We start from the raw sequence: 25225 nt of genomic DNA, 5'->3' as shown, positions 1-25225 counted from the left end.
GGTGTCGTTTGTTCTCCCTCCCCTGCTGGAGAGACTTGATTATTCTTAGCCTTTATTCTGGTGGGACTGGGGAAAGACTACCTTCACAGCAAAAGATAAGAGTGCTATAAAGTACTTCAAGCCAAGATATCTTTCTGGACTCTAGAATTCCCCATCTTTTCTCAGCTGGCTAGAAGACTCCATGTTCTGCGTGATCCATGCTGAAGAAATAGGGAGTCTTGACCGTTTACATCTCTATAGTCATCCAAGAACGATCATTAAAGCAATTTCTTGCTTAGTTGGGAAATAATTCTCTTAGTGGTTCTTACAGTACCGGGCAAAGGTTCTTCTGAGGCTTCAGAATTAAAGGAGATAAATAAGTACCTAGCACAAAGTGTTCATTTGCCTGTCATCTTCCTTCCAGAGTCTGTTCTTTTCTTTCAGACTATTCACACGGAATAAAGTATGTCTCTTAGGAACTACGGTGGTATCCAGTAATTTTGTGGCTGACAGTAGGTCTGTGAGTGAAGTGACTTGTGAAGTGAGTTAATTATCTCTTAACTTGGTCCTCTGGCCTATTTATCTTATTTATTTCTAGTGACCATGCACACATCAATTATTTATGACATCAAATTTGTAAATATTATATGACTACAGTCTTAAACACTGTATTTATCAACTCAGTCTTTGTAGCCGTTGTGTCATAGTCACATGCACAATTGTCAAGAATTAGAGAAAGCTTTTAAAAGTAATGGTGATTAAAAATGGCTTAAAAAGGTATAGTGAAGATAGTTCATAGATGACCTTAAATGTCAGGTTAAGGAGTAGCACTCCTATGAAGGACACAGGTAGTACACTGACAGTGCCCGCATTCTTTACAAATCCCCTAAAGTCATGATAGGCCTTTAGTAGTAATTTCTTCCAACTTGCACACATGCTGTTACTCTAGCAGCTGTTCATATAGTAACCTTAAGGCTACAGTAATGTATATGATGGCCTCCACAGTATCCAGGCAACTTCACCCGTTCCAAGTTGTCTACCGTTTTCCTCCATTTCCTTGAAGGTTCCCTCAGGCTGCCTTAAACCTTGCCTTTGAGCATCCAAAGGGATACTCATAGCCCTGAGTCCAGCACATACTTGCACACATCATGGGTTCAACACAAAATAAACTATAGAAGGAGAAGCCCTAGTGTAGTAGACAATAGACAGTTAAGAATCCACTCAACACAGGAGAGTACAATAGAGGGCTCATTGGTAGGGAACATTTGTGGAGTGGTACATTGACAGCACTTACTGATTAATTGTGTATTGTCTGTTGTTCTAACTCTCATTGGCTGAGAGTATATTTTAGCACTTATAGCATGGGAAAAATATAGTCTAGTACATGTAAGTATATACCACTTAGGAAAATTTCTGAGATAAATAGCAATATAATTAGCAGTGCATGGTGGCATTAAATGAGTACGTGTATAACTGGCAAATTTTACAAACATGCAAGGTTTCCCTTTGCTACATTTTTGGCTCTCTTTCAAGGCTGTTTTTTCTACTTCCTAGTGTCCCTTCATCCACCCATAAGAGCTTTAAAAAAAAAATACTCCCCCCTTTTTTTCATGGTTTGCCTACCTCATATGGTGCTTCTGATCCAAAATTGCTTCTCTTCTGCTGCAGCCAACACACTTTTTCAGTTTGATCTAATCCACAACTGGAAAGAGAGCAAACTGATTTAAATTCTGTTAAAGTATGACTAGTTTATAGAATCAGTCTGAAATAATGAGAGTTGTAACCTCTTTACTTACATGAAGCGGGGGGAAGAGTGTGGATAGATTGATGAGCAATACCACCTAGGATGTATCACTGCTTACTGCAATAGGCCTACGTGGGACATTGGTATAGCTGCCCCCTTGCCCTCTCCCCATGCTTATGGGAAATGTTGCACATGATCATTGAGACGAGACCTTAGAAGGAACCCATCTCAGTGCTCTAGGAATCCACTACCATTTGCTTAAGATTGGTGATATTTCCTATCTCTGATTTAAAACCATAGAACTTTAGCACTTTGTAACATTACCTACTGATGGACGTGTAGTAGAGAGTAATTCTTTTGTACTTAAATGGAAACCCCTAGATATTAAACCCTTCAGTACTGAAAAACTGATCCATACAAAACATCATATACAAAGGAATCATTTCAGAAAACATTTTTGTTTTAAATTTCTATCCTCAGGTTGATTTTTCTCCAGCATGGTTCTACTTTCATGAGCTTATGCAAATGGATGATAATTGGGTTTGACCAGGGTTGGAGTTTTGCCAGACAAATATAATGTATGGTGTAGAAAGGTGTTCAGGAACTCTGCTATGGATCCTCTACTGAACTGTCTTTCTTCTGGGTCTTACCACAAGTTTTAGCACTTTCTGGTTTCTGACCTAAGTCAGCCACTGGCCATATGTAAATACACACTCCTTCCCCAGATAGAATTGCCTGGTTATGCTCCCACCAACATCACAGCCATTCCGACTTTCTTCAAGAAAGTATGAACTTGAGCAACAGGTTCCTTAACTGCTCTTTTCCCCTCAGTTTCTGCATCTGTAGGATGAATAGTACTCATCTCAGTGTAGTGAGAATTAACTGAAATAATTTCATGTACGCACAGTGCTTAGAATGTACTATCTTAAATGATATTGTTAGAATTATACTTTAAAGAAAGACAAATTTATTAATGAATGAGAATTCAAATAAAGGAACTAAGGACTCGGTTGAAAGAAGCTAGAAAAAGAACCATAAAGTAAACTTCTAGAAAGCCAGAAGAAGGAATTAAATACAAATTCCAAAATCAGTGAAGGAGAAAATGGGGAGTGGGGAAGCAAATATGTAACATTCAGAAAACAAAACACGATACAACCACAGATAGGAAAGAGTTTAAAACATCTTAACAAAAATATTTATAGATGAAGTGATATAATATCTGGGATTTGCTTCAAAATATTATGGGAATGAATTATGGGAATAATTAGTTTTGGGGGAAGTGAGTGTATGAAGTAAGAGTGTGTGTGAAGTAAGATTGGCCATGAGTTGGTAATCATTAAAGGTGAGTAATAGGTACATGAGGGTTTATTACACTAGTCTGTCTACTTTAGATATGCTTGACATGTTCCTTAAATTCAAGGTTAAAAACAGAATACTAAGTATAACTGTATACTAATATAAAAGTCTTGCTGAAACTTGGTTTTCTAGGAAAATCTAAATGATATCATTTAGAAAGGGATAGAAAAACTGAATATAGCAATAGCAAGGGAGAAATTTAAGGTGTTAAACTCTCTGCCTCCTAATTACGGGCAGGCCCCTATGATTTGATGGAGAAATCTTTGAGACTTTCAAAAAACAGATCATTCCTGTAGTCTTTAAAATGTCCCAAAGCATAGGAAAAAAATGTACATTGCCTTCTAGTTTGTTTTATAAAGTTAGCATAGCCCTGAAAATGAAAGTTAATACACAAAAGGAAACTGCCAATTTAACTTATGAATATAGATGCAAAAATCTTTTTAAATAATTACAAATCAGATACATATATTAAAACAATGGATTTGGGGGCGCCTGGATGGCTCAGTGGGTTAAAGCCTCTGCCTTCAGCTCAGGTCATGATCCCAGGGTTCTGGGATCGAGCCCCGCATCGGGCTCTCTGCTCAGCAGGGAGCCCCCTTCCTCCTCTTTCTCTCTGCCTGCTTGAGAGCTCTGTCTGTCAAATGAATAAATAAAATCTTTACCAAAAAAAAAAAAAAAACAATGGATTTTTCCCAGGAATGCGAACATATCAGGACACGGTTGATCTACATTATCAAATCATTAGGTCAAAGGAGATAGATGAGGTGACTGTATTAATAGATAATAAGACATTTTATAAAATTGACTATTCATTCCTCTTTTAGTAAAGAGTATTCTGACCTTAACATGATAAAATAATGTCTAAAACCAAATATCAGGGCATCTGGGTGGCTCAGTGGGTTAAAGCCCCTGTCTTCGGCTCAGGTCATCATCCCAGGGTCCTGGGATCGAGCCCCACATTAGGCTCTCTGCTCAGCGGGGAGCCTTCTTCCTCCTCTCTCTCTGTCTGCCTCTCTGCCTACTTGTGATCTCTGTCTAATAAATAAGTAAAATCTTAAAATAAAATAAAACCAAATATCAATATCGTGTCAGAAAGATTTAGTGAGTGTATTCCCAAGTCATGATCAAGTAGTGTTTATCATTGCCTGTTTTATGGTCCATAGCCTGAGGAATTTGGGTTTTGTTCTGTGATGGGAAACCATTGAAGAATTTGATGTAGGGGCATGACCCAGTCTGATTTCTGTTTTAAGATTATTCTGGCTATAAAGCCTCACCCATTCCTTTTCCCACTGCAGTAGCAGAGTTGACAGAAACCATATGGCCTACAAAGCCAAAAACATTTACTGTCTGGCCCTTTACAGAAAAAAGTGATAAAATGTATAGTATGGTTCAAGTGTGTACATGGTGTGTATCCAGAAAAAGACTATAAAGATAAGCACCAAAATAGTGATTTTTTTCCTTTGTTTTTCTCCTTATTATTCAAGTTTTCTGTAATGGACATGCATACTTTTTATAATAAAATTTACTTCTTAAATAATAAGGTAAGCACTAAAACCAGTAAGGTACAAGAATAAAGGGAAATTAGCTGAAATTTTAATAAGATTAATTTAGAGAAAGTCAAAAGAAGCAAGAAGAATATAAATAATAATATCTAGTTTCATGCACACAAGTAGTATCCATTTCAGATTTCAGCATATGACACTTTTTACTCCAGCAGCCATTATTTGAATTCCTATTGTATGCTCTTTGCTATGGGAATACAAAGATAAGTATGGTGCCTGCTCTGAAGATTAATCTGGTAGGGGCAGTGGCATGAACTTAAACAGTAATCAGTGTCTTAAGCAATGTACCAAAGGGCCTTAAGCGCTTTCATTTTTGGTTAGGAGATAACTAACACCCAAAAAAAGCTGTTGCTTAGTGGTGAGTTGTAATATGATTATAAGGGATTCCAATCATGTGAACTAGTCTTTTTAACTTTATTTATGGTGCCTTTTGATACAGAGAAGTTTTTGAATTTTATAATCAAATCTATACCAATATTTTCCTTTATGACTTCTGCCTTTCCCAGACAAGTACCCAAATGTCCTAACATCTCTGTCAGATGTAAAATGTCAACATTTATCCTTTTATTCTTTTCTGTCCCTCTGTTTATCTTTTATACAGCAGTACCACACTGTTTTAATTTAGGTATCATTTCATCTCAAGGAGACTTATTTTGGGTTTTGGTATCTGAAATATTGATTCATTTTCTTAGTGCTTTTATTAAAAAGCACAGCACACAACAAAATGTGACTGTTAACCTGAGCATCAGTAGTCATTAAAGCCAATTCAAACTAATCCTTCAAATTCAAAAAAGGTTATTTGGTTGCTTCTTAAATATTACTTGAATAAAGTTGATGAGTGCTGTATACAGAGACAATCCTATTTTGTTTTGTACATCTTTTCATCAGTTGTACAGTAACCATGCTATCTGCTGCCTCTTGACAGCCTTAAAAGGCATCTCATGTTCAGACTGCAATTTTTATGTTAGGTGGTCATCCTAACCATGCTGCATTATAAGGAGACTTAAATAATTCCTTCTGGGAGATGGGCGGGTTCGTGTTCTGATGGAAATTTTCTTAGGTGCTTTTCTTGCTGAAAAATTGAGGCATGCATTTTTAATCAAGAGGACTGCACAATTCCCTAGCAGAATTCAAAATTTTATCTTGGACATTTATTTGGGTCCCGGCTGATTCTAATGTACCTGGTTAAGTAAGATAATTTTTTAAATTGAGCAATTTTGTTTTTATTCTTCAACTTCTGTTAGGTCACTTATAAAACATTGCCATAAAAGGTAAATGCAGCAAGAACATATATAGAACATTATAGAACATAGCTGCAAAAATTTGATAGGGTGAGAAGAGCCTTGGCCTTTCCTATGGCACGTGTAACACCTAATGGATACTTCAGTGTTTGCTCCATAAAGTAGTGCTGAACTGAGCTCTCATTATAGATAACTCCATTATCAAATCTGTGCCTGCCTTGACTATGTTTCCTTCATCCAGAAAACTAACTGACCATTTCTGGTGTTTTCAGAAGACTTTTCAGCTTTTGTGTTTGTTTGTTTTTTTTCATTAATTAACATGTAGTGTATTATTAGTTTCAGAGGTGGAGTTTAGTGATTCATCAGTTGCATATAACACGCAGGGCTCATTACATCTAATGCCCTCCTTAATGCCCATCACCCATTTACCCCATCCCCCCACCCATCTCCCTTCCAGCAACCCTCAGTTTGTTTCCTATAGTTAAGAGTCTCTTACGGTTTGTCTTCCTCTCTGATTTCATCTTATTTTATTTTTTCCTCTCTTCCCCTGTGTTCATCTGTTCTGTTTCTTAAATTCCACATATGAGTGAAATCATACGATAATTGTCTTCAGGTTTTGAAAATTCAGTTATTTTCTTAAATTTGTATAGGTTATATATATATTAATGATCGATGTGTTTGTTGGTTCCGCATAGGTTAGTTAAATGCACATCAAGTAGAGCATTTTCCCACAGCTCTCGATGTTTCTGTCCTTGGGTTTTGTTTAAATGCCACTATCTCAGTGATCATATTCTGATTATTGGCATATTTTAAAAACTATTTTCCAAAATAAAAATACCTTAGAAGAACTTCTAGAGGCTGTTAGAGAATGAAATGGAGTAAGGGATTATCCAGTAACTTAACCTCTCCTTTTCTAGTTTGGCTTATATCAGTAAGTGTTCTGTTTGCTCACTAATAACCCAGGGGTTGGTCTTTCTTCTAATTTAGATTTTATCAACTAGGATTTTTAGCTCTGGACCTTGAAGTCTTTAACCTGGCCAATAATTGATGCCTATAACCAGTGTGAATTTAAATATAATTTACTTCCATTTAAGACAGGAAGAATTTGTCCTTCTATCACATGCAAAATGTTTCTTGCATATAGTCATTTTCTTCCCATAGTTACGAAACAATGCCTCATTGACAGGGAACACCCATGACTTGTCTATATATAACCTTAAAATAGTCTTGAGACTATCCTTTAGAGTGTATGTGTGTAAACATAGCAAAGGGTAAAATTCCACATGTGCATCAATGACTTATTTTAATAGTGCTGACTAGTTTCATTTGCTTTTAAAGAGTCATATAGTTAAGAAATACTGGCATTCCTCAGGATTCTAAAATAAAATAACGTTCATTTCACTAGTTGTAAAATTGTCTGGATTGCTAGGAACCAGGAGTTAAGAACATTTCAACAGGATTTTGCTATCAGCAAATCTGTTTTGGTTTCCTGTTCTGGCCTCCCTACCTATCAGCTAGCTACATAGTGCCCTCGCCATTACGTTTCTCCTTTCTTTTACCACAGGAAAATTGTCAGGCCTCTTTTTCTAGCATTTCAGGACCCGCCTGACAGGAAATTTTCTAATTGCCGGAACAGCTGGTAGGAGAAAACTTTGCAGGGGCTTGGCCTTCCCTTTCCAACCTAAGTTTTACAGTCAGAAATTCTTTTATCACCATCATGGTTTCGTAGCCATGTTTAAATTTTTGTCTTTTCGTGTTCGCTCTATACAGGTAAGCTTTGTTCAACTTCTGTAAAAACTAAAATGTTTTAGTTGGAGCTCAGTATAATTATACTAATTAAATAATTATTTAGTTTTATATGTTCTTTTAAGAAGGTTTTCAAAATTCAAAACCAGTTTTTAAAGAGCTTTTAAAGGATAATATTTATGTTTGCTAAAAGTAAGCCACCTGTGTGTATTATTCGTTTCAATTGTATATTTTGTAAACTATTTTTAAACTTAAACTTATTTGGCTTTTTAGTGGTAGAATAATAGTTTTTTATTTTGCTCATGTTTGTAATTTTGTGTAATAAAACAGATGACAGTAACTTTCAGTATTAAACCAGGCATGAAGAAAATTGTGAACTTATTGATAGTTAGGAGATTACTATAATGTAAGCAATATTTTGATGGGTTAGAGAATATATTATTTTTAAATAGTCAAGACCTTCAAGTCAGACTTTTGTTGAAATTGGTTCCTTTCAAACTTTGAAGTTTTTAATCAACTGTATTTAAGTAATTTTAAGTAATTTCATCTAACTTAGAGTAGACACAGTTTTCAAAGTATTACTTTGTTAAAATGTGCTTAGCAAATGATAATTTGCATTTTGTTTCATTTAAGTTCTGCCAAATTAACTTGATACTTTGCCGTGAGAATTGTGCTATTCTGCTGTTCTCCAAAGAGAACTTAATTTTTTGATTGGGATTCCCGATTGGGAGAAAACTGCTCCTCTGCAGCAGTGATTAGGAATATTAGTCTGGAGAATAGCAATGCTATTTTCTCAAACATAGAAGAAGCTGGTTTGGAATACTCTTAGAGATCTTGGTTTAATGAAAAATGCTGAACATATTTATCATCCATTAGCAAATAAGTAAATTGGATTTGGTCAAATTGTAATCTAGAATACCTTAAATTGTTTTTTTCAGCATGACTTGGATAAACAGCCTAATTATGTATTACAGCCAAATTTTTATGTTTATCAGTCATCTAAAAATTTAACGTATCTTTTTTTTTTAATTTTATTTTTTCAGTGTTCCAGGATTCATTGTTTATGCACCACACCCAGTGCTCCATGCAATATGTGCCCTCCTTAATATCTTTTTAAAATTAAAAACTATATTCTAGAACCTCAGGTTTCTGTATAGAGAATAATACTTGAATTTTGAATTACATTCAAGAGGCAAATGAAGTATAGATTTTTTATTTGTAACGTCTTCTTTATGTTAAGCCAAAAAACAGTTACATATCGACAGTAAAGATTTATTTATTAGTTTTTACCAAGGAACATTTAAATAATTTACTTCAAGTTTCATCCATATTTTCTGACATTCAAAACAATTTAGAAAATACAAATGCCTTAAGAACACACTTCCTGACCCAAGGGAGGGCAGGAAAAAGGAAATTATGTATTCAAGTCAGGGCATAATGCCAAAAGTTGAATCATTCTTTAAAATCAATTAATATCACACAGTTTGTTTACTTAATGGTAGTATGTTACAATATTAGGTTTTGTGTCTTAAATAGACAGCATCACTTTTTGTTCCTTCTCTTTAATACTTTCACATTTTAAGAACAAAATTATATCTTTTTCCTCTCAAATTAAAAAAAGAAACATTCGGGGCGCCTGGGTGGCTCAGTGGGTTAAGCCGCTGTCTTCGGCTCGGGTCATGATCTCAGGGTCCTGGGATCGAGCCCCGCATCGGGCTCTCTGCTCAGCAGGGAGCCTGCTTCCTCCTCTCTCTCTGCCTGCCTCTCTGCCTGCTTTGCGATCTCTCTCTGTCAAATAAATAAATAAAATCTTTAAAAAAAAAAAAAAAGAAACATTCATTTTTTTTTCCCATTAAAGGGCAAATCTTAAGGACCATTTTAGAAGGAACCTACAGATCTTTTGGTGCTCCTGGAAAACAAATGAGGTGGCTTTCTGTGTGATTGGAGGAACACCAGAAGATCCACCTGTCCATGAATTTTCTTTTGCCATTTTTCTGTGATGTCTAAAATGACATCCTTTATAGAATTCCTAAAATTATATATTTGTTAACTGAATTGACCTTGTTTTTTTCTATCATAGGTCACATATCAACAAGTATTTATCCAGTAATAAATCTTTGAAGTCCTAAGTAAATTCCTAGAGGGCAGAGACTCTTCTTTATCTTAGTATCTCTAACATCTGGCCCATTACATGGCTCATAATCTGAATTGCCTTCTAATAAAAAGGAATGGGCCTAAGAGAATATGTTATAGATCAGAAACATTTCCATTAGGACCAGGCAATTCGGAAGAAGCAGAAGCACCATAGTCTCCCTGAAGTTAGCCCCCTCTTGGACCTGATTCCTCTCTGATCCAAACACTGGTCTCCATGTGTGCTCCCACACTGGCCTTTGCACTGGCTTGTCTCTGCTTGAAATGCTCTTCCCTAGATGGCTGACTCCGTCTCATCTTTTTGGTCTTACTCAAATAGCACTTTTTCAGTAAAACCTGCAATGATGGTTTTATTTAAAATTGCAAGCTCTCCTTTTCATCCATGCACTTCTGATCCCTCTTACCCAACTTAGTAACTTTTTCCCGTGGTATTTATCTTGTTCTAACATGAATATACCTATATTGTTTGGTTTCTCCCCAAAACGCCAGAAATTTTCATCTGTTTCATTTATTGTATATCTCAGGCATCTAAAAGAATGCTTGGATGTATGAGGTACTCAATAAATAAACGTTTAAATGGATGAATGGATGAATTCCCATACATAGCTTGAGGGTATTGAACATCTAGGCTGGGGGTGGCAAATATCTGAAAGTGATAGGGGTGTAGACAGATGATACAGGGTTGTGATGGAGACCAGCTTTTAGAAATACACAGTATAAGTTTTTTTATGATGATTAATGGACATATATCCATGTATAATTTAAAATATACCAGAGAATATAAAAATATGTGAACCTCACAAGGGGAAAAAGGATATAAATTAAATCTGTGCTTGACTTCACTGACAAAATTCTTCTTCCATAAAATTATAGTTGCTTTCCTGTGCACTTATAGGCAAAAACTCAATTTTACAAACTGTAATTCTGTGTTTTCATTATGTAAAATTTCATATAACAGTTTTATTTCAGTAACAGGTGATTTATTCACATGATATGTTTATCACATGCAAATCCCTATACTTGGATTATCAGTGCCTTTGGAAATTTGATATTCCTCTCTTCATCTGTCTCATTAGATTCTAGGTATGAGCTAGAAGAGCACATTGTTGCTTTTCTACCTATTGTCCAAGATTGCCCAAGAATTAGTATTATATCTTAGTTGAACCTCATTTTCATTTCTAAAATACCATGGTCCCATAACTTGGAGAAACTGGTGACATTAAGCACAATCTGAGCATTGAGATACCAGCCAAGGGTATTTTGCTTATGATACTGCTATGACCGTATTATAACATAAACGTAGATAAAAGGTAGCTTGCCAATGTGACTCGTTAAAAATTTAAACTTGGAAGGAACAAAAAAAAGTGTTGAAGATATAATAGTGACAAGTCTTTAGAACTTGGGCCATAGGCCTCGATCTTTTCTCTCCATCCCCATGCACACTTTTTTGCACTTTCTGGGCCCAATGTAGAAAAAGACTTTTGAAATTCTAGTTTATATCCTAAAGAGGTTTGGAATGATTGCATCCATTTTGGGGTAAGAGGGTAGGGAGTGGAGGAAGTTGCTATTTTTTTTAAAGAAACATTGACAAAAGGAGCACTTGCAAATTTATTTTAAAATAAGATTTGCCAGAATAAGAAATTCAGTATGAGGGTGGGAAAATAAAACCAAGGAAGTCTCTTGGAAAATAGGAGAAAAAAGATAAGTGACATACAGGATTCAATCCCAGACATACAATACCTAACTAGTAGCGTTACAAAAAGATAAACCCTGAAAAACTGATGGAAGGAAATTATTTTTTAAAAAAATGTTAGAGTTCCTTCAGAGGCAAAGAATTCAGGTCTTAAAATTATAAAGGCTCACCAACCATCTAGCATTCTGAAGGAAAGAAGACCCATATTTATCTCACTAGTGTGGAATTTCAGAAGTACAAGGACAGAGCAAATTCTTACAGCTTCTGGAAAGCAAACAGTACATCTTCCCAAATATGTGTATCAGGCTAGCATCACCCATCTCAGTAGCAGTCCTGGCTGCTAGAGGGCAATGGGCCATTAATGTCAGTGTTCAAGGCCAGACTGTTTTTATTCTATAGAATTTGGTACCAAGCCAAACTATACAAATGTGAAGACAAAATAAAGACATCTTCGGATGTGCAAGGTTCAGAAAATTTTTTTCCACATCACTTTTCTTAGGAAGTTAACAGGGTAGTAATCTAAGAAAGAGAAGGGTATGGGAAACTGAGAATAGTGGGTTTAACCAGGAAAGCCCAGAAGAGATACCTGGAGGTAATAGCTGTACAGCAAGGCCTAGAAAACAATCGTTCCTGTTGGGGGGGGGGTAGGAGAGGGCTCTCAGAAGAATGGGAAGTGTGGTAAAGAGTTAAGGAAAAATTAAGACTAATGGTCAAATTAACCTTTCCCTCCCCCCAGGAATGACGGGGCTGTTAGAAACAGGAAATAAAGAAAAACATGTAAAAAAAATTCATAGTCCCAGGGTGCCTGGGTGGCTTAGAGGGTTAAGCCTCTGCCTTCAGCCCAGGTCATGATCTCAGGGTCCTGGGATCGAGCCCCACATTGGGCTCTCCACTCAGCAGGGAGCCTGCTTCCTCCTCTCTCTCTGCCTGCTTCTCTGCCTAGTTGTGATCTCTCTTCCTGTGTGTCAAATAAATAAATAAATAAATAAAATCTTTTTAAAAAATTCGTGGTCCCAATAGAACTCAAAGTAAAATGTATCATGAATTTAAGCATTTGATGAAGTGTTGTTTTGTTTTCTTTTTTAAGTCCCCTCAGATTGTCTTGGAAGTCACTATTATGGGCCTGTATAAAAGGAAATTTAATGTACTTTCTAGCCTGCATTTAAACAATATATTGTCATAAAAATGTGAATGCTGGTATATGGGACTTCTGCTTTTAAAATCAGGTGGTGGAGATAATATGAAGGGTTTGGTTGTGGTTACAGGAGATAATTAATTTTCTCAATATTAATAAAAACGTAAAAATATAGCTAGCAGGTTAGGGAAATACAGGCACTATTTTTTGTTAAAGATTCTTTTTATTCATTTATTTGTCAGATAGCACAAGCAGGGGGAGCAGCAGGCAGGGGGAGAAGCAACCTCCCCACTGAGCAAGAAGCCTGATACGGGACTCAATTCCAAGACTCTAGGATCATGACCTGAACCAAAGGCAGAGACGCTTAACTGACTGAGCCACCCAAGTGTGTCCGTATAGGCACTGTTAACCTCCTTTTATAAAGTGAGGAGTTAGGGGGTACCTAAGTGGCTCAGTAGGTTAAGTGTCCAACTCTTGGTTTCAGCTCAGGTCATAATCTCAGAGTCATGAGACTGAGCCTCACATCAGACTCTGTTCTTGGAGGGGGATCTGCTTGAGATTCTCTCTCCCCCTCTGCCTGTGCCCCCTCCTCCGTTGCACACATAGTTTCTCAAATAAATAATAAATCTTGAAAACCAAATGAGGTGAGAAGTTAGGATTCTATCCAAAACTAATAGAAAAGATGAGAAATTCATGTAAAAGCAATACAGTTATCAAATAGTGGGGAAGAAGATGATGAAAGAGGTATGAGTGAATCCTTCATCTTATTTTTAAATCAGCAGGCATTGTCTTAAAGTTAATAAACCAAGAAATTATCAAATGCAGAAAGAACTTTTTTAAAAAGCCTAGGTTTGGGGGTGAGAGGAGACTTGCTTTTCATAATAGGGTATTTTGTCACTATTTGATTTGGTCATCCATGTGCACATATTTAATTTTAAAAACAAAATGTTTAAGGAACAGGAAATAACCCAGTGGACAAAAGATTACATGTAAGGCAATGTTGGGAGATAATACCATAAAACTAAGTTGCAGCCTTATTGTAGAGGGCTTTACATGCCAAGGGGAAGCAGTGCATTTAATTTAGGAAAACTTAGAAGGAGTTTTTGGGCAGTCTGGTCATATGACTGGAGCTATCTCCTTTCAGAAAATGAATTTGTCAGGAGGATGAAGTGGACTGGCAGTGGCACAAAGGGGCATTACAAGTAACCAAGCTAGTTTCAGTTTTCCACAGGAAAGGTAATGAAGAATTTTACCTGGTGATGCTGCTGGAAATGGTGGGGGCGTGGGGAGGAAAGAAAGGACATTCCCATTACCATGTTTGATACATAGTAGATGTTTTAGTATATGTTTGTTGAATGAAGGGATCAAAGGGAGATTCTGTTTTTTGGTAACTTGTTTGACGTGAGAGGAAAAGAAGGGTAGTCATCCAAGATGAAATCTTTCTTGAATAGTTACTGCTGTTTATTTTGAGATCTGTGACCTGATTGTAGCTCTCCTTATGAGAGTAAGACTTGATCCTGTATGACTGCTGCAAAATGCAAAACATTTTATAATTCAGTGATCGTTCCCTGCCTGTGTTGCATATTTGTGACAATTAATTATAGTATTCTTATGAAATAAAAGATGAAACAATATTGCAGCCTAAAATTACATCCCACTTACCCAAAAAAGAAAACTGATAAGACATATGGAATGTTATATAGAGTATAGTTCTTCACAGCCTCATGATTTAAAGGCATAAATGGCTGTTAGATTCCAGTTAGGCTCTTGAACAGATAGTTTTTTCCATAGTAGGCTGACTGGCACATGCTAGAATCCAACCCATGACCTTGGCCTTTTGAGTTTAAGTCTGTAATCTACTAGTCTTTTAAGTGCGACGTGACAGCACTTTGGGTTACAGAAAAGAAAGAGGAGAACTTCCTTTTAGTTTCATTTCCATGTATAATGTATATAATTCAGTAATACAAAAAAGTATATATAATTTCAAAATCAATAAGCATATAAATATTGGGTATATGCTAGTTTTTTTTTAACTGATGAAGATATGCTACCAAAAGTTCAAAAACATTTCTCTAATCACTGTAGCTAACTGACCCAAGAGAAACAGACCAGTTAAAAGGATCAAGGGAATAAGTTTGTATGTTCCTGTCATTGATCTTGGATGGGGAACCACAGAAGCCTCTGACAGTCTCAGAATGGTGTAATGCTAAGACCCTTGTTTTAGAAGTCATTAGAAGTCAGAACCTGGAATTGATCCATAAGTCTGCCAGTTATTGGCTTGTGATCTGTACTTAATCTCTTTAAACTTCAAACTGTATTCAGACCATTTGGCCTTTAAAAGGTCTGTCAAATTTCTAGTGATGAATGGGGGAGTCTGTAGAGAATTCTGAGATGTTTTTGCTTGCTCTGAGGTATACCCCACCCTGTTGTTACCAGCCCTCTCTAACAAGGTTTGTTATGAAGCAGGAAATATAAAAGGTGAAAAAGCACCTAACCCAGGCTTGGTACATGGTAGGTACTTAATAAATGTTTGCTGGATATAACCATTTTCACACATACATTATTCTTTGAAAGTTTTCTTTAAAGAATTTGGTAATTTGCTTCCTGCCTTTCCTAATATAGGTACAAATAGCTGTCACTCTGAAGCCCTTGTACACCCACCAACCGGTCTCATTTGCAGAGAAGGGGTGCACAGGAAGGGGGGTAGAGTCTCAGAGTCAGGTAATGCTTGATTCTACCCTAACACCTGCACAGGATGGTTGTGAAAAATAAAGGAGATAGTACACATGAAATTACAAAATAAAGGACTAAACCATATTGAGGGATTGTTTTGTTGTTGCCACAGTTCTGAGAGCCTCCAAAATGTTGAAGCTGCTTGAGTATTAATTATCACAGTCTATAAACGTCTGTCTTACAGAGTAAAATAGTGGGCCTAGATTCCTTTTTTTGTCCTACAAGAGATTTTCTTTCACTCCTCATTTTTCAGAACCTGCCATATTAGTAGACCAGTGTATCTTTTTGAGAAATCTTTGTAATTCCATATATAGCCAACATTCTATCTCAGAAAATGTTAATTGAGCTCAAACATGCATGTGGAAAACAACAATAAATAAAAACAATGAATTATTTTTGTACAACATATTTTGATTCTACTAATAATACTTAGACACTAGGAAAAAATAACATAGGCAAAAAAGAAAAATGGTCTTTGACAGGCATATATTTCTGGTTTTGTTTTATTGTAGTTTTTGGCTATAACATAGTATATAGTTCTTGATTAAATAAGGTGTACTTTATCTACTAATCCCAGAGGGAATAAGTAATTGAAATTCTGTGTATACATACATATATTTTCAACCTTTCTCCCTTTCTGATGCTTTCCCTCAGGTTTACTGACACATCCACTGTCTAAAAATCCTTCCCTTAACCCTAAGACCTTCCATTGTTCCATTATGCTGAGTAGTAACTTTTTTGTGTCTAATTCTCCATTCCAAATGTTAAATCTTTTTTCATTTTGTGTCTTAGAGTTAACTCTTTCTCCCTGTTTAGTTCTCAAGTAGTTGTAGAAACAAAGTAACTTACATATTTCCAACAGAATAGCATACGGATCCAAATGGCCTTGCTGAGGGTAGAAATCTCCATGTTTGCCTTGGAATATTTTTCAACCCCACTCCCCAGTAAACACAACTCTGTGTGTGTGTGTGTGTGTGTGTGTGTGTGTGTGTGTGTGTGTGTGATTGGTTTTACCTAATACAAGCACATGTCAGAACACAGCAGATTACTCTGTTGTGTTTTCAGACTTCTTTACATCCTCTGCCTTCACCCCATGAAGCTATTTTAATTATCTCCAGTAGGAAGAATTGAAGACTTGGAAATACTCAGTGCTAATGTTAAGTAGAGGTTAAAGTGGTCTATGCAGTGGGCTGGTATCATTCTCTTTGACATTTAACTTGAAAGTATATTTGCAGGGTTTTGTGGCTGGCTCTGTTGGTAGAGCATGTAACCTTTGATCTTGGGGTCACAAGTTCAAGTCCCACACTGGACATAGAGCTTACTTTGAAAAACCAAATAATAATTTGAGGATTTCTAATATGATAATGCTAAATTTATGTTTCTTGGTTTATAGCTGGAGAAAGTGTCTCTAACTCTCTTTTTTCTGTTTATATTTGCTTCGACAGGAAGAAGGCAGTATCAAAGAAATTGCAATCACACATCATGTAAAAGAAGGACATGAAAAGGCAGATCCTTCCCAATTTGAACTTTTAAAAGTATTAGGGCAGGGATCATTTGGAAAGGTAAGTCATGAGTGTTTGTTTTTTAAAAGTTGTTTCTTGGAATTTGTGTGTATTTCAGACAGACGGAGAATGGTACTATTTTATGAAATATTACCAATCTCCGTACAAGCAGTGTTTCTGTTTGTTTGTTTTTTTAAGATTTTATTTATTTATTTATTTATTTGACAGCGAGATTACAAGTAGGCAGAGAGGGAGGCAGAGAGAGCGGGGGAAGCAGGCTCTCTGCTGAGCAGAGAGCCCGATGCGGGGCTCGATCCCAGGACCCTGAGACCATGACTGAGCCGAAGGTAGAGGCTTTAACTCACTGAGCCACCCAGGCGCCCCTGTTTCTGTTTTTACATTTCTCACTGTCAATAAGTGTGAGAAAGTGAATAAAATCATTCAAAAGTACACTGGAAACTTCTGTAAATTGGCACTAATCACTTCATATTTGTTTTCTCTTCAAGAGCATGTGACTTGTACACTTTGCAAATGATTAAAAATCAAAAATTATTCCCCTGGTACACTTTTTTATACTCTTTTTGAGTCCTCATGTAGATACGGAAGGTGATCTTGCCAAGTACATTATAACAGTGTATTTTAATCTTTCCTCCAGAATATCCCTACTACCAGCAGAAAGTGAATGGTTACTCCCAAGGAATTAGGGGAGGAGGATTACCGCTATGAGTATAAAATTTTGGAGATTTACAACTTGTCTTGAAACTGAATATAAAAGGGATGCCTGGGTGGCTCAGTCAGTCAAGCGTTTGCCTTCAGCTCAGGTCATGATCCCAGGGTCCTGGGATCAAGTCCCACGTTGGACTCCTTTGCTTAGCAGAGACCCTGCTTTTCCCTCTGCCTGCCACTCACCCTGCTTGTGCTCCCGCATGCTCTCTTGCTCTCTCTCTAACAAATAAATAAATAATTTTATTAATTAATTAAAATGAATGTCGAGGTTACATTCTAATCAATGATACCCATGTTTGTCTTTAACATCAAAAATGTTTCACAAAGCCACCAACTAAAAGTGCTCCTGAAGATGCAACATCTTCATCATTTTGCTTCAAATATTCCTTATCCCCCTGCTGCATACCTTAGGAGCATTTTCTCTCCTCCATTTCGAGAAGTACAATATTATGATTACTATTATTTGATCTAACTATTCTGTTTCTCAGTAAGAGGAAGATTCTGAGATTGCATTCAACTTTCACATTGCAGTGCTTGCTTACCACCTCCCCGTGAGGAAATATCTGAAGATAATACGGTCTGCAAGCTCCAAAACAACACCACTTTAGCTTCCTTGTGTGTTTTAGGGGGACTATTTAGCAGTTCCTGGCTAATATAGGTAATTTATTATAACTGTTAACCTCCTTTAAACCCAAAGTGATGCTTTTATTTCAAATATTGGTTAAGTAGACAGTAGAATGTGATGGTTGCAAGTTTGGGCTCTCGGTCAGCCAGATATGGATTTGATTTTTTTTTCTTCTACTTGTTACATGTGCTTGAGCAAGTTACTTAACCTCTCCAAGCCCCATTTTCCTCTTCCAGCCAGTCATTAAGTATTGAAATCCCTCAAGATTCCATTCTAGGCTGCCTTCTCCTACTACTAACTACTACTCCTCCTCCCACTAATTATTTTCTCTATGCCCACTATCATAATTATAACCCATATACAGCTGTCCTGACAGATTTCTCTCTCCAATCTAGATCATGCCTCTAACCTCTGAACTCTATGCACAGCTGCATATTTTGTTCTCTTCACATGATTCAAAGGCAGTTTAAACTCAACATCTCTACAACCAAAGTCAGGATTTTCCCCTGCACCTGCCAACCTGTCCTGTTTCATTTTTCTCTGCAACTCTGAATGGCATCCAGTTAAGCAAGCCAGGAACTTGGGAGACATTTTTGACCTACCTTCTACTGCCTGTCTTTTCTCTTGCCTCTCCCCACCAAGTATGAACTATCAGCAAGTCCTATTGATTTAGTAAAGATTTCTCAAATCGTGCCTGTCCTCTCCTTCTCCACTGCTACTCCTGAAGTCTTTGCCACCCCCATTTCTCCTTCGGGTGTTGAAGGAGGCCCCTAACTAGAACTAAATTTGTTCTTTCCTCAAGCCACTATTTACGTGACAGCCACCAAGAGCTAATCTTACACTTCAGTAGCTTCCTTTAAGCCTTTAGGATAAAAACATACTGTTAAGATGGCTGAGGAACCCCTTGTTCTGGTGCCTAGTTACCTGAAAAGCACCACTTTATGTATTTTTCACTATCCATGTTCTGGCTACCTTGGCCCTTTTTTTTCCAGTCTTTAAGCACCTGGCTCCATCCCAATAGAAAGCCTTTGCACATGCGATTTCCACTTCGTGAAACACCTCACCCCACCCTTTCCTCATCTTAACTAGCACCTCTCATGTTTATGATCTCAAAGAAGTCTTCTCTGCCACTCTAAGTCAAATTCTGTTTTACCCTGTCAGAACATTATATACCTCATCTTCGCAGCACTCACCACAATTGCAGTTTTTCATGTGTGTAACTGCTCAATGGCTATTTCCTCCACTAGACTCTGTGTTCTTTCCATGAGTGCAGGAGACATGCTTTGTACCATGTCTTAGCATTGAGCTAGTAGCACAGTACCTAGCATATAATTCTGGAAAGAAGTAATGAGTAAATAATAGTCCTGACCTCATAGGTTAGGAGTGAGAATCAAATAATAAAAGACCAAGCACATAATATCTGCTATGAAATTGTATTATCATGCAGTCATATTATGGATAAACCCAAATAGACTGGTTTCTTTTTATACGTTAGATTTTTAGGGAACACAATATTTAAAGTTGCCAGGAGTTAGCATGCATCTCCCTTTATTTCTTTAAAAGTAACTTAAATACCTTACTATAAATAGCAAACATTAAAAATAGGGCGTCTCCTTTCTTACTCATCCTAAAAAGCCCATGTAAGCCAAGGAAACAGGGATGACCTGTCAGAGCTTAGAATAGCTTCATGGGGGGTTCGAAAGGTCATGAATGCTCTGGCTGGGGAAGATCCAATGGCATCTTGGACCACTGCTGCTTCTGCTTCCCTTAACTGGTGACCTGCCAGAGGGAACAGATGAAGAGTGCCTGAGCAAGGGCACAGAACTGGGTGGTGGCCCGATTCTTGTTCAGTACCTCCACTGTGACACTAGTCAAATTATTTAACCTCTCTAAGCCCTAGCTTGGGCAGCTATAAATAGGCATTCCTTAGTCCACCTGTCTCCCAAAATTATCATGATGATGTATTACAAATGCTTGTGAAGGTCCTTTGCAAACCAAGAAGTGCTGAAAAGTGTTAAGGTACTTTCAAAGAAGGGTGAAAAAGGTTTGGAATCCACAGGGAGAATTTCTCTTGTGGAATGGCACAAAGAAGCTTGATTAGGGAATCTTAAGAATAAATACCAAATAAATCCTAATTATCTCCACCTAATTAGAATTTATTTATGTTCAAAAATATTAATAGGGGCACCTGGGTGGCTCAGTGGGTTAAAGCCTCTGCCTTCGGCTTGGGTCATGATCCCAGGGTTCTGGGATTGAGCCCCACATCGGGCTCTCTGCTCAGCAGGGAGCCTGCTTCCTCCTCTCTTCTCTGCCTGCCTCTCTGCCTACTTGTGATCTGTCAAATAAATAAATAAAATCTTTTAAAAAAATATTAATAATCTGATTACCTTTAACATGTGAACATCATTCCATCTTAGGAACCTGATTAAGAATGCTTTTTTCTCCCTAGTTTAGCTCACTGCTAACTGGCTAAAAGGAACTAAAGGGTGGGGCATCATAGAAGGACAAGAGGGAGTGATTTGGGGAGAGGAACACACAGTGCATCCAGGTTTCTGTGCAGGTTGTGGTGCTCTTCACTAAACTTTGGAGGTCATTGCCAATCACCTTTGGCACAGTTTCTCAAAATGAGAATGCCTCGCCCTAGAATCTGTTGGATGTAGCATTTTTTGATTTTTGCTAATAGCCTGGCATGCTAAGGCAGATAATTGAGAGCTGACCTGAAAGTTAAATTCTTGATTATAATTGCTTCTCTTCCCATCTGTGGCAACTCAATAGCAACTGCTGGGAAAGAATAGTTAGAAGAAAAAAAGTTGAAATTCAGGTCCATTTAGTGAGTATGTTTAAGATTGAATGAAAAAGATCATGAGTCCCTATACTGTATACCGGACACTAGTATTACACTGTATGTTAACTAACTGGAATTGAAATAAAAACTTTAAAAAAGGATCACAGACCTAATGGTCAAAATGAACAGGAAAGATGTATAGTTTTGTATTAGCCATGTTATAGCATGACTGTGAATTATGTAGAGCAGGCTTTATTCATTTTGCATAAATTTCACACTAGATTTTGAAAGCAGCTAAAAATAATTTGGAAAATCAAGAGGCTCAGTAACATACGTAGGAACTGTGTTCTTCATATTTAGGTATATGTAATAATTTGATTTTTCAAAGATCGAATTGTAGGGTTCTGTCTTGAGTCACATTAAATAGTTGTGAATAGGCTTTTTCAGTGTGTTTTAAATTGTTCTTCCCAGCTATGAGAAATTTATGTGCAGTTTTCATACATAGAAAAGACCAGTTATCAGTGATTAATTGTATCAATGGAAAATTGTGGTCCAGGGGCACTCCTGTATGACAATTTTTATCAGATCAAAAGAATTTTTATTTTGTTAAAAGCAGAGCAATGACCACTTATGTTATACCTTAAACATGTTGGACTTTTATCTGATTACACAATTCAAAGATTTTTGTGTCTTATAGTTACGTGCTTTTTGGGAATTGGCAGACAACAAAAAGAAAGAAATCAATATGTTCACTTATGTTGACACCCCAAATTATTACCACTGTTTACGACTCATTGTATTTATAATTGATATATGAGAAAAATAAGCATCTACGGCATAACGGAATCTCTTTAGTAATACACAGTATTACTGGAAGGGTTTTACTTTTAACAGTGGCATAGTTTGTGATACTTTGTAAAACTTATTTTCTCTCTCATTTAAATACAGGTTTTTTTAGTCAAAAAAATCTCAGGCTCTGATGCTAGACAGCTTTATGCCATGAAAGTATTGAAGAAGGCCACATTGAAAGGTAAGTGCTGTAACTGTTTATACTGTTTGCATAGTCTAAGCAAACTGGAAGGTCTCAACAGATCTCCAGTGACTCCTAGGCCAGTTACTTACATTCTGAATCTGTTCCTGTTACTATCTTTAAGTTTAAACTTTATTTTAATGAATTTTTCCTACTGGGCTAGGAATCACATGACTAGTGAGAATGGGCATTGCCATGTTAAAGAAGAAGTTTTATAAATTCATCTTGGGCTCATGCAAATAAATGTTTAGAATATTCAGACTGGGTTTGATTCATCTTCAAATTAATGTGATTATTTTAATGTTTTGAAAACCTACTGATTTATCAAATGAAAAATAGCTTTTATTTTAAGGACTTTATCATCTTGACTTCTGGTCTCCAGGTTTTTTATTTTAAGCCTCTGATTTTGAACAATCTTATATAGGATTTGACTCTTTTAGGTAAATAGTCATTTAGAAGAAATTATACATAATTTCTAAAATACTTAAATCTATTTTTTTAAAGATTTCTTTATTTATTGACAGAGAGAGAGTACAAGTAGATAGAGTGGCAGGCAGAAGGAGAGGGAGAAGCAGGCTCCCTCCAAGCAGGGAGCCTGATGCGGGGCTCAATTCCAGGACCCTGGGATCATGACCTGATCCAAAGGCAGCTGCTCAACCTACTGAGCCACCCAGGCACCCCTTAAATCTTCTATTTAGTAGTTTTATTTTACCCCATAACCTCAGGTTGTAAATGTATTGATTCCCAGCATCTTTTTTTCCTCTTCAATTTACATGTAATTTTATTTATTTTATTTTATTTTTTTAGATTTTATTTATTTGACAGAGACACAGCGAAAGAGGGAACACAAGCAGGGGGAGTGGGAGAGGGAGAAGCAGGCTTCCCACAGAGCGAGGAGCGTGATGTGGGGCTCTATCCCAGGACTCTGGGATCATGACCTGAGCCGAAGGCAGACGCTTGATGACTGAGCCACCTAGGCACCCTACATGTAATTTTAAAGCTTTTAAAATATTTAGGAAGGAATATTTGTGATGATCATTTATTATTTCTGATGTTATTCTTTCTAGTTAGTGACCTAAGCTGGATATCATCATTCCAAGAAATTCTACAATTCTCTATAAACACCATCCTTTGCTTTCTTTCTCTTGCTCCCTTCCTGAATGTATTTTCTTTCCTAGCTAGTCTCTACAACTGGCACACTACTTACTTGATTCTTGCTAGGACCAGAAAATTAAATTATGTCCTCAGTGCCCTACTTTATATCACTACTTGTATAACTTTATGCTTACTCCCAAGTTATAAAACTACATCAGTGGAACTTAAACAAAAGAGGTCATTCACAAAAACAACAAAAGTAGGTTTCATATATTTGATTAGCTCTGTGTTGTAAATAATATACATAAACTATAAAGCTGAAAAATCTAAAAGAAATCAGGAAAGGAAATAAATGCCCAATTCCTTTTAGAGAAGGCTAACTGTTGTTAAGAATCTTAGTATTCATCCAGCCATCCAATTAGCTCCATATCCTCAAGATTCCAGTTGAATTTTCCTTTAAATATTTAAAATTTTATTTGAAAAGCATACACCTCAAAGAGAATAGGTGCTGTGCTGTATGGCAAACCAGGTGTACAGAACAATGAGAAATAATGATTTCACAAATTTTGTTTGAAAGACTCCTTAGCAACCTGGAAAAATTAGTCTTAAATAAACCCTATGCCATAAAAAAATCTAACAATCTAACTGAACAATCTAACTGAATTTTACAACTTAACACATCTAGGAAACTTGTAAAGAGATATTGAGCAAATTACAAGTTATAAACAGATTGACACTGCAAAAATATTTAGCCTTTCACACAATGAAAAATAGTATAAATAAGAAATCATGAAATTATACACCTCAAATATTAGAAAATAATAATATAAGGAATGAGTACAGGGCTCCTACGGGCCAAACCTAGAACAATTTGAACATTACAATAATTATAGTGATGGATTACAAACCACTGAGTCAAACAAAAATCCATGGATTGACACATAAATTAAGTAATATGGAACAAGGGAGAGCTCTTCCTTACAGTAGAATTCCAAATAATATATATAAAAGGAATAATTAAATTAGGAGGTCTTGAAAAGTAGTATTACAACCTCTACCTAAAAGATTTCAAAATTTTATGAAGGGGGATAAAACTATGTTTGGAAAAATGTTCCATTTTGCTGATAAAGAAATACATGGAAAATAATGTTAACATTTCATACAATGGAAGCATAAACTGGAAAGTGGTTTTGCAATAAATTCAGAGAAGCATTATTGCTGCTAAATTAACCTGAGGAAATAATCTCAGAGAAAGAATTCATGCACTTGAAAATTCTCATAGCAATATTAATTTATAATGTTGAGAATTTGGAAATCACACAAATATTGAAAAATAGAGGAATGTTTAAAAATTATACTATTTAGGGGCGCCTGGGTGGCTCAGTGGGTTAAGCCGCTGCCTTCGGCTCAGGTCATGATCTCAGAATCCTGGGATCGAGCCCCGCATCGGGCTCTCTGCTCAGCAGGGAGCCTGCTTCCTCCTCTCTCTCTCTGCCTGCCTCTCTGCCTGCTTGTGATCTCTCTGTCAAATAAATAAAATATATATATACTATTTAATAGGATATTATTTAAAAAGAAATATTTCAAATATAATCCCCAAAGTGAACTTAATGAAAATATGTAAGTCAACAGTTATAACAAATTTGGCTACCACAAGTATGTAAAATTACATGGATATAAGCTATAGAAGAAACCCTAGAAAAATGAAAATATTTGACATATTGGAATTGTAAGCGGTCAGATAATTTTTAGCGCATTCTTAAGTTCAATTTTAATTTTTACCAAAGTAATATGTATATAGAATCTTACAAAATAATATTGCTTTGCCAACTCTCCTCCCTATCTCAGTTCTCAAACCTCAGAGACAATGACTTTTGTCTCCTTAACTGCTATTTCTGTCATTTATATCCACATTCAGTACTCTTAATTGCAGTTCTTTGATTATTTTCATTTGGTGACAATTTACTGACTTCCTAACATAGCAGATTAGGATTTAGTTCTCTCATACTACCACCCACACATAATTCTGCCTTTCATGTCTGCCCAGTAATGTTTTCATTATTACAGCTTGGTTGGTTGGTTGGTTGGTTGGTTGATTTATTTATCAGAGAGAGAAAGAGAA

General features: G+C 36.4%; 1 protein-coding gene across 7 annotated transcripts in view; it reads left to right on the top strand.

Moving 5' to 3' along the window:
* Window positions 1–25225, top strand: part of RPS6KA3 (ribosomal protein S6 kinase A3) — a 110456-nt gene that overhangs the window by 41263 nt on the left and 43968 nt on the right. For 6 of the 7 annotated variants that reach the window (XM_032840814.1, XM_032840815.1, XM_032840819.1 and 3 more), the window contains 2 exons: window positions 16786–16902; window positions 21927–22008. In XM_032840814.1, coding sequence (XP_032696705.1) covers window positions 16786–16902; window positions 21927–22008 — 199 coding nt within the window. Of the gene's footprint in view, window positions 1–7538; window positions 7653–16785; window positions 16903–21926; window positions 22009–25225 lie in introns of those variants that run through there. The other variant, XM_032840820.1, reaches the window with a different exon arrangement.

Source organism: Lontra canadensis, unplaced genomic scaffold (genome assembly GCF_010015895.1).
Source record: "Lontra canadensis isolate GAN:19392208 unplaced genomic scaffold, GSC_riverotter_1.0 scaffold116, whole genome shotgun sequence".
In the NCBI taxonomy this organism is placed as follows: domain Eukaryota; kingdom Metazoa; phylum Chordata; class Mammalia; order Carnivora; family Mustelidae; genus Lontra; species Lontra canadensis.
The sequence above is the reverse complement of the archived record's forward strand: the minus strand, read 5'-3'. Positions and strand labels throughout refer to the sequence as shown.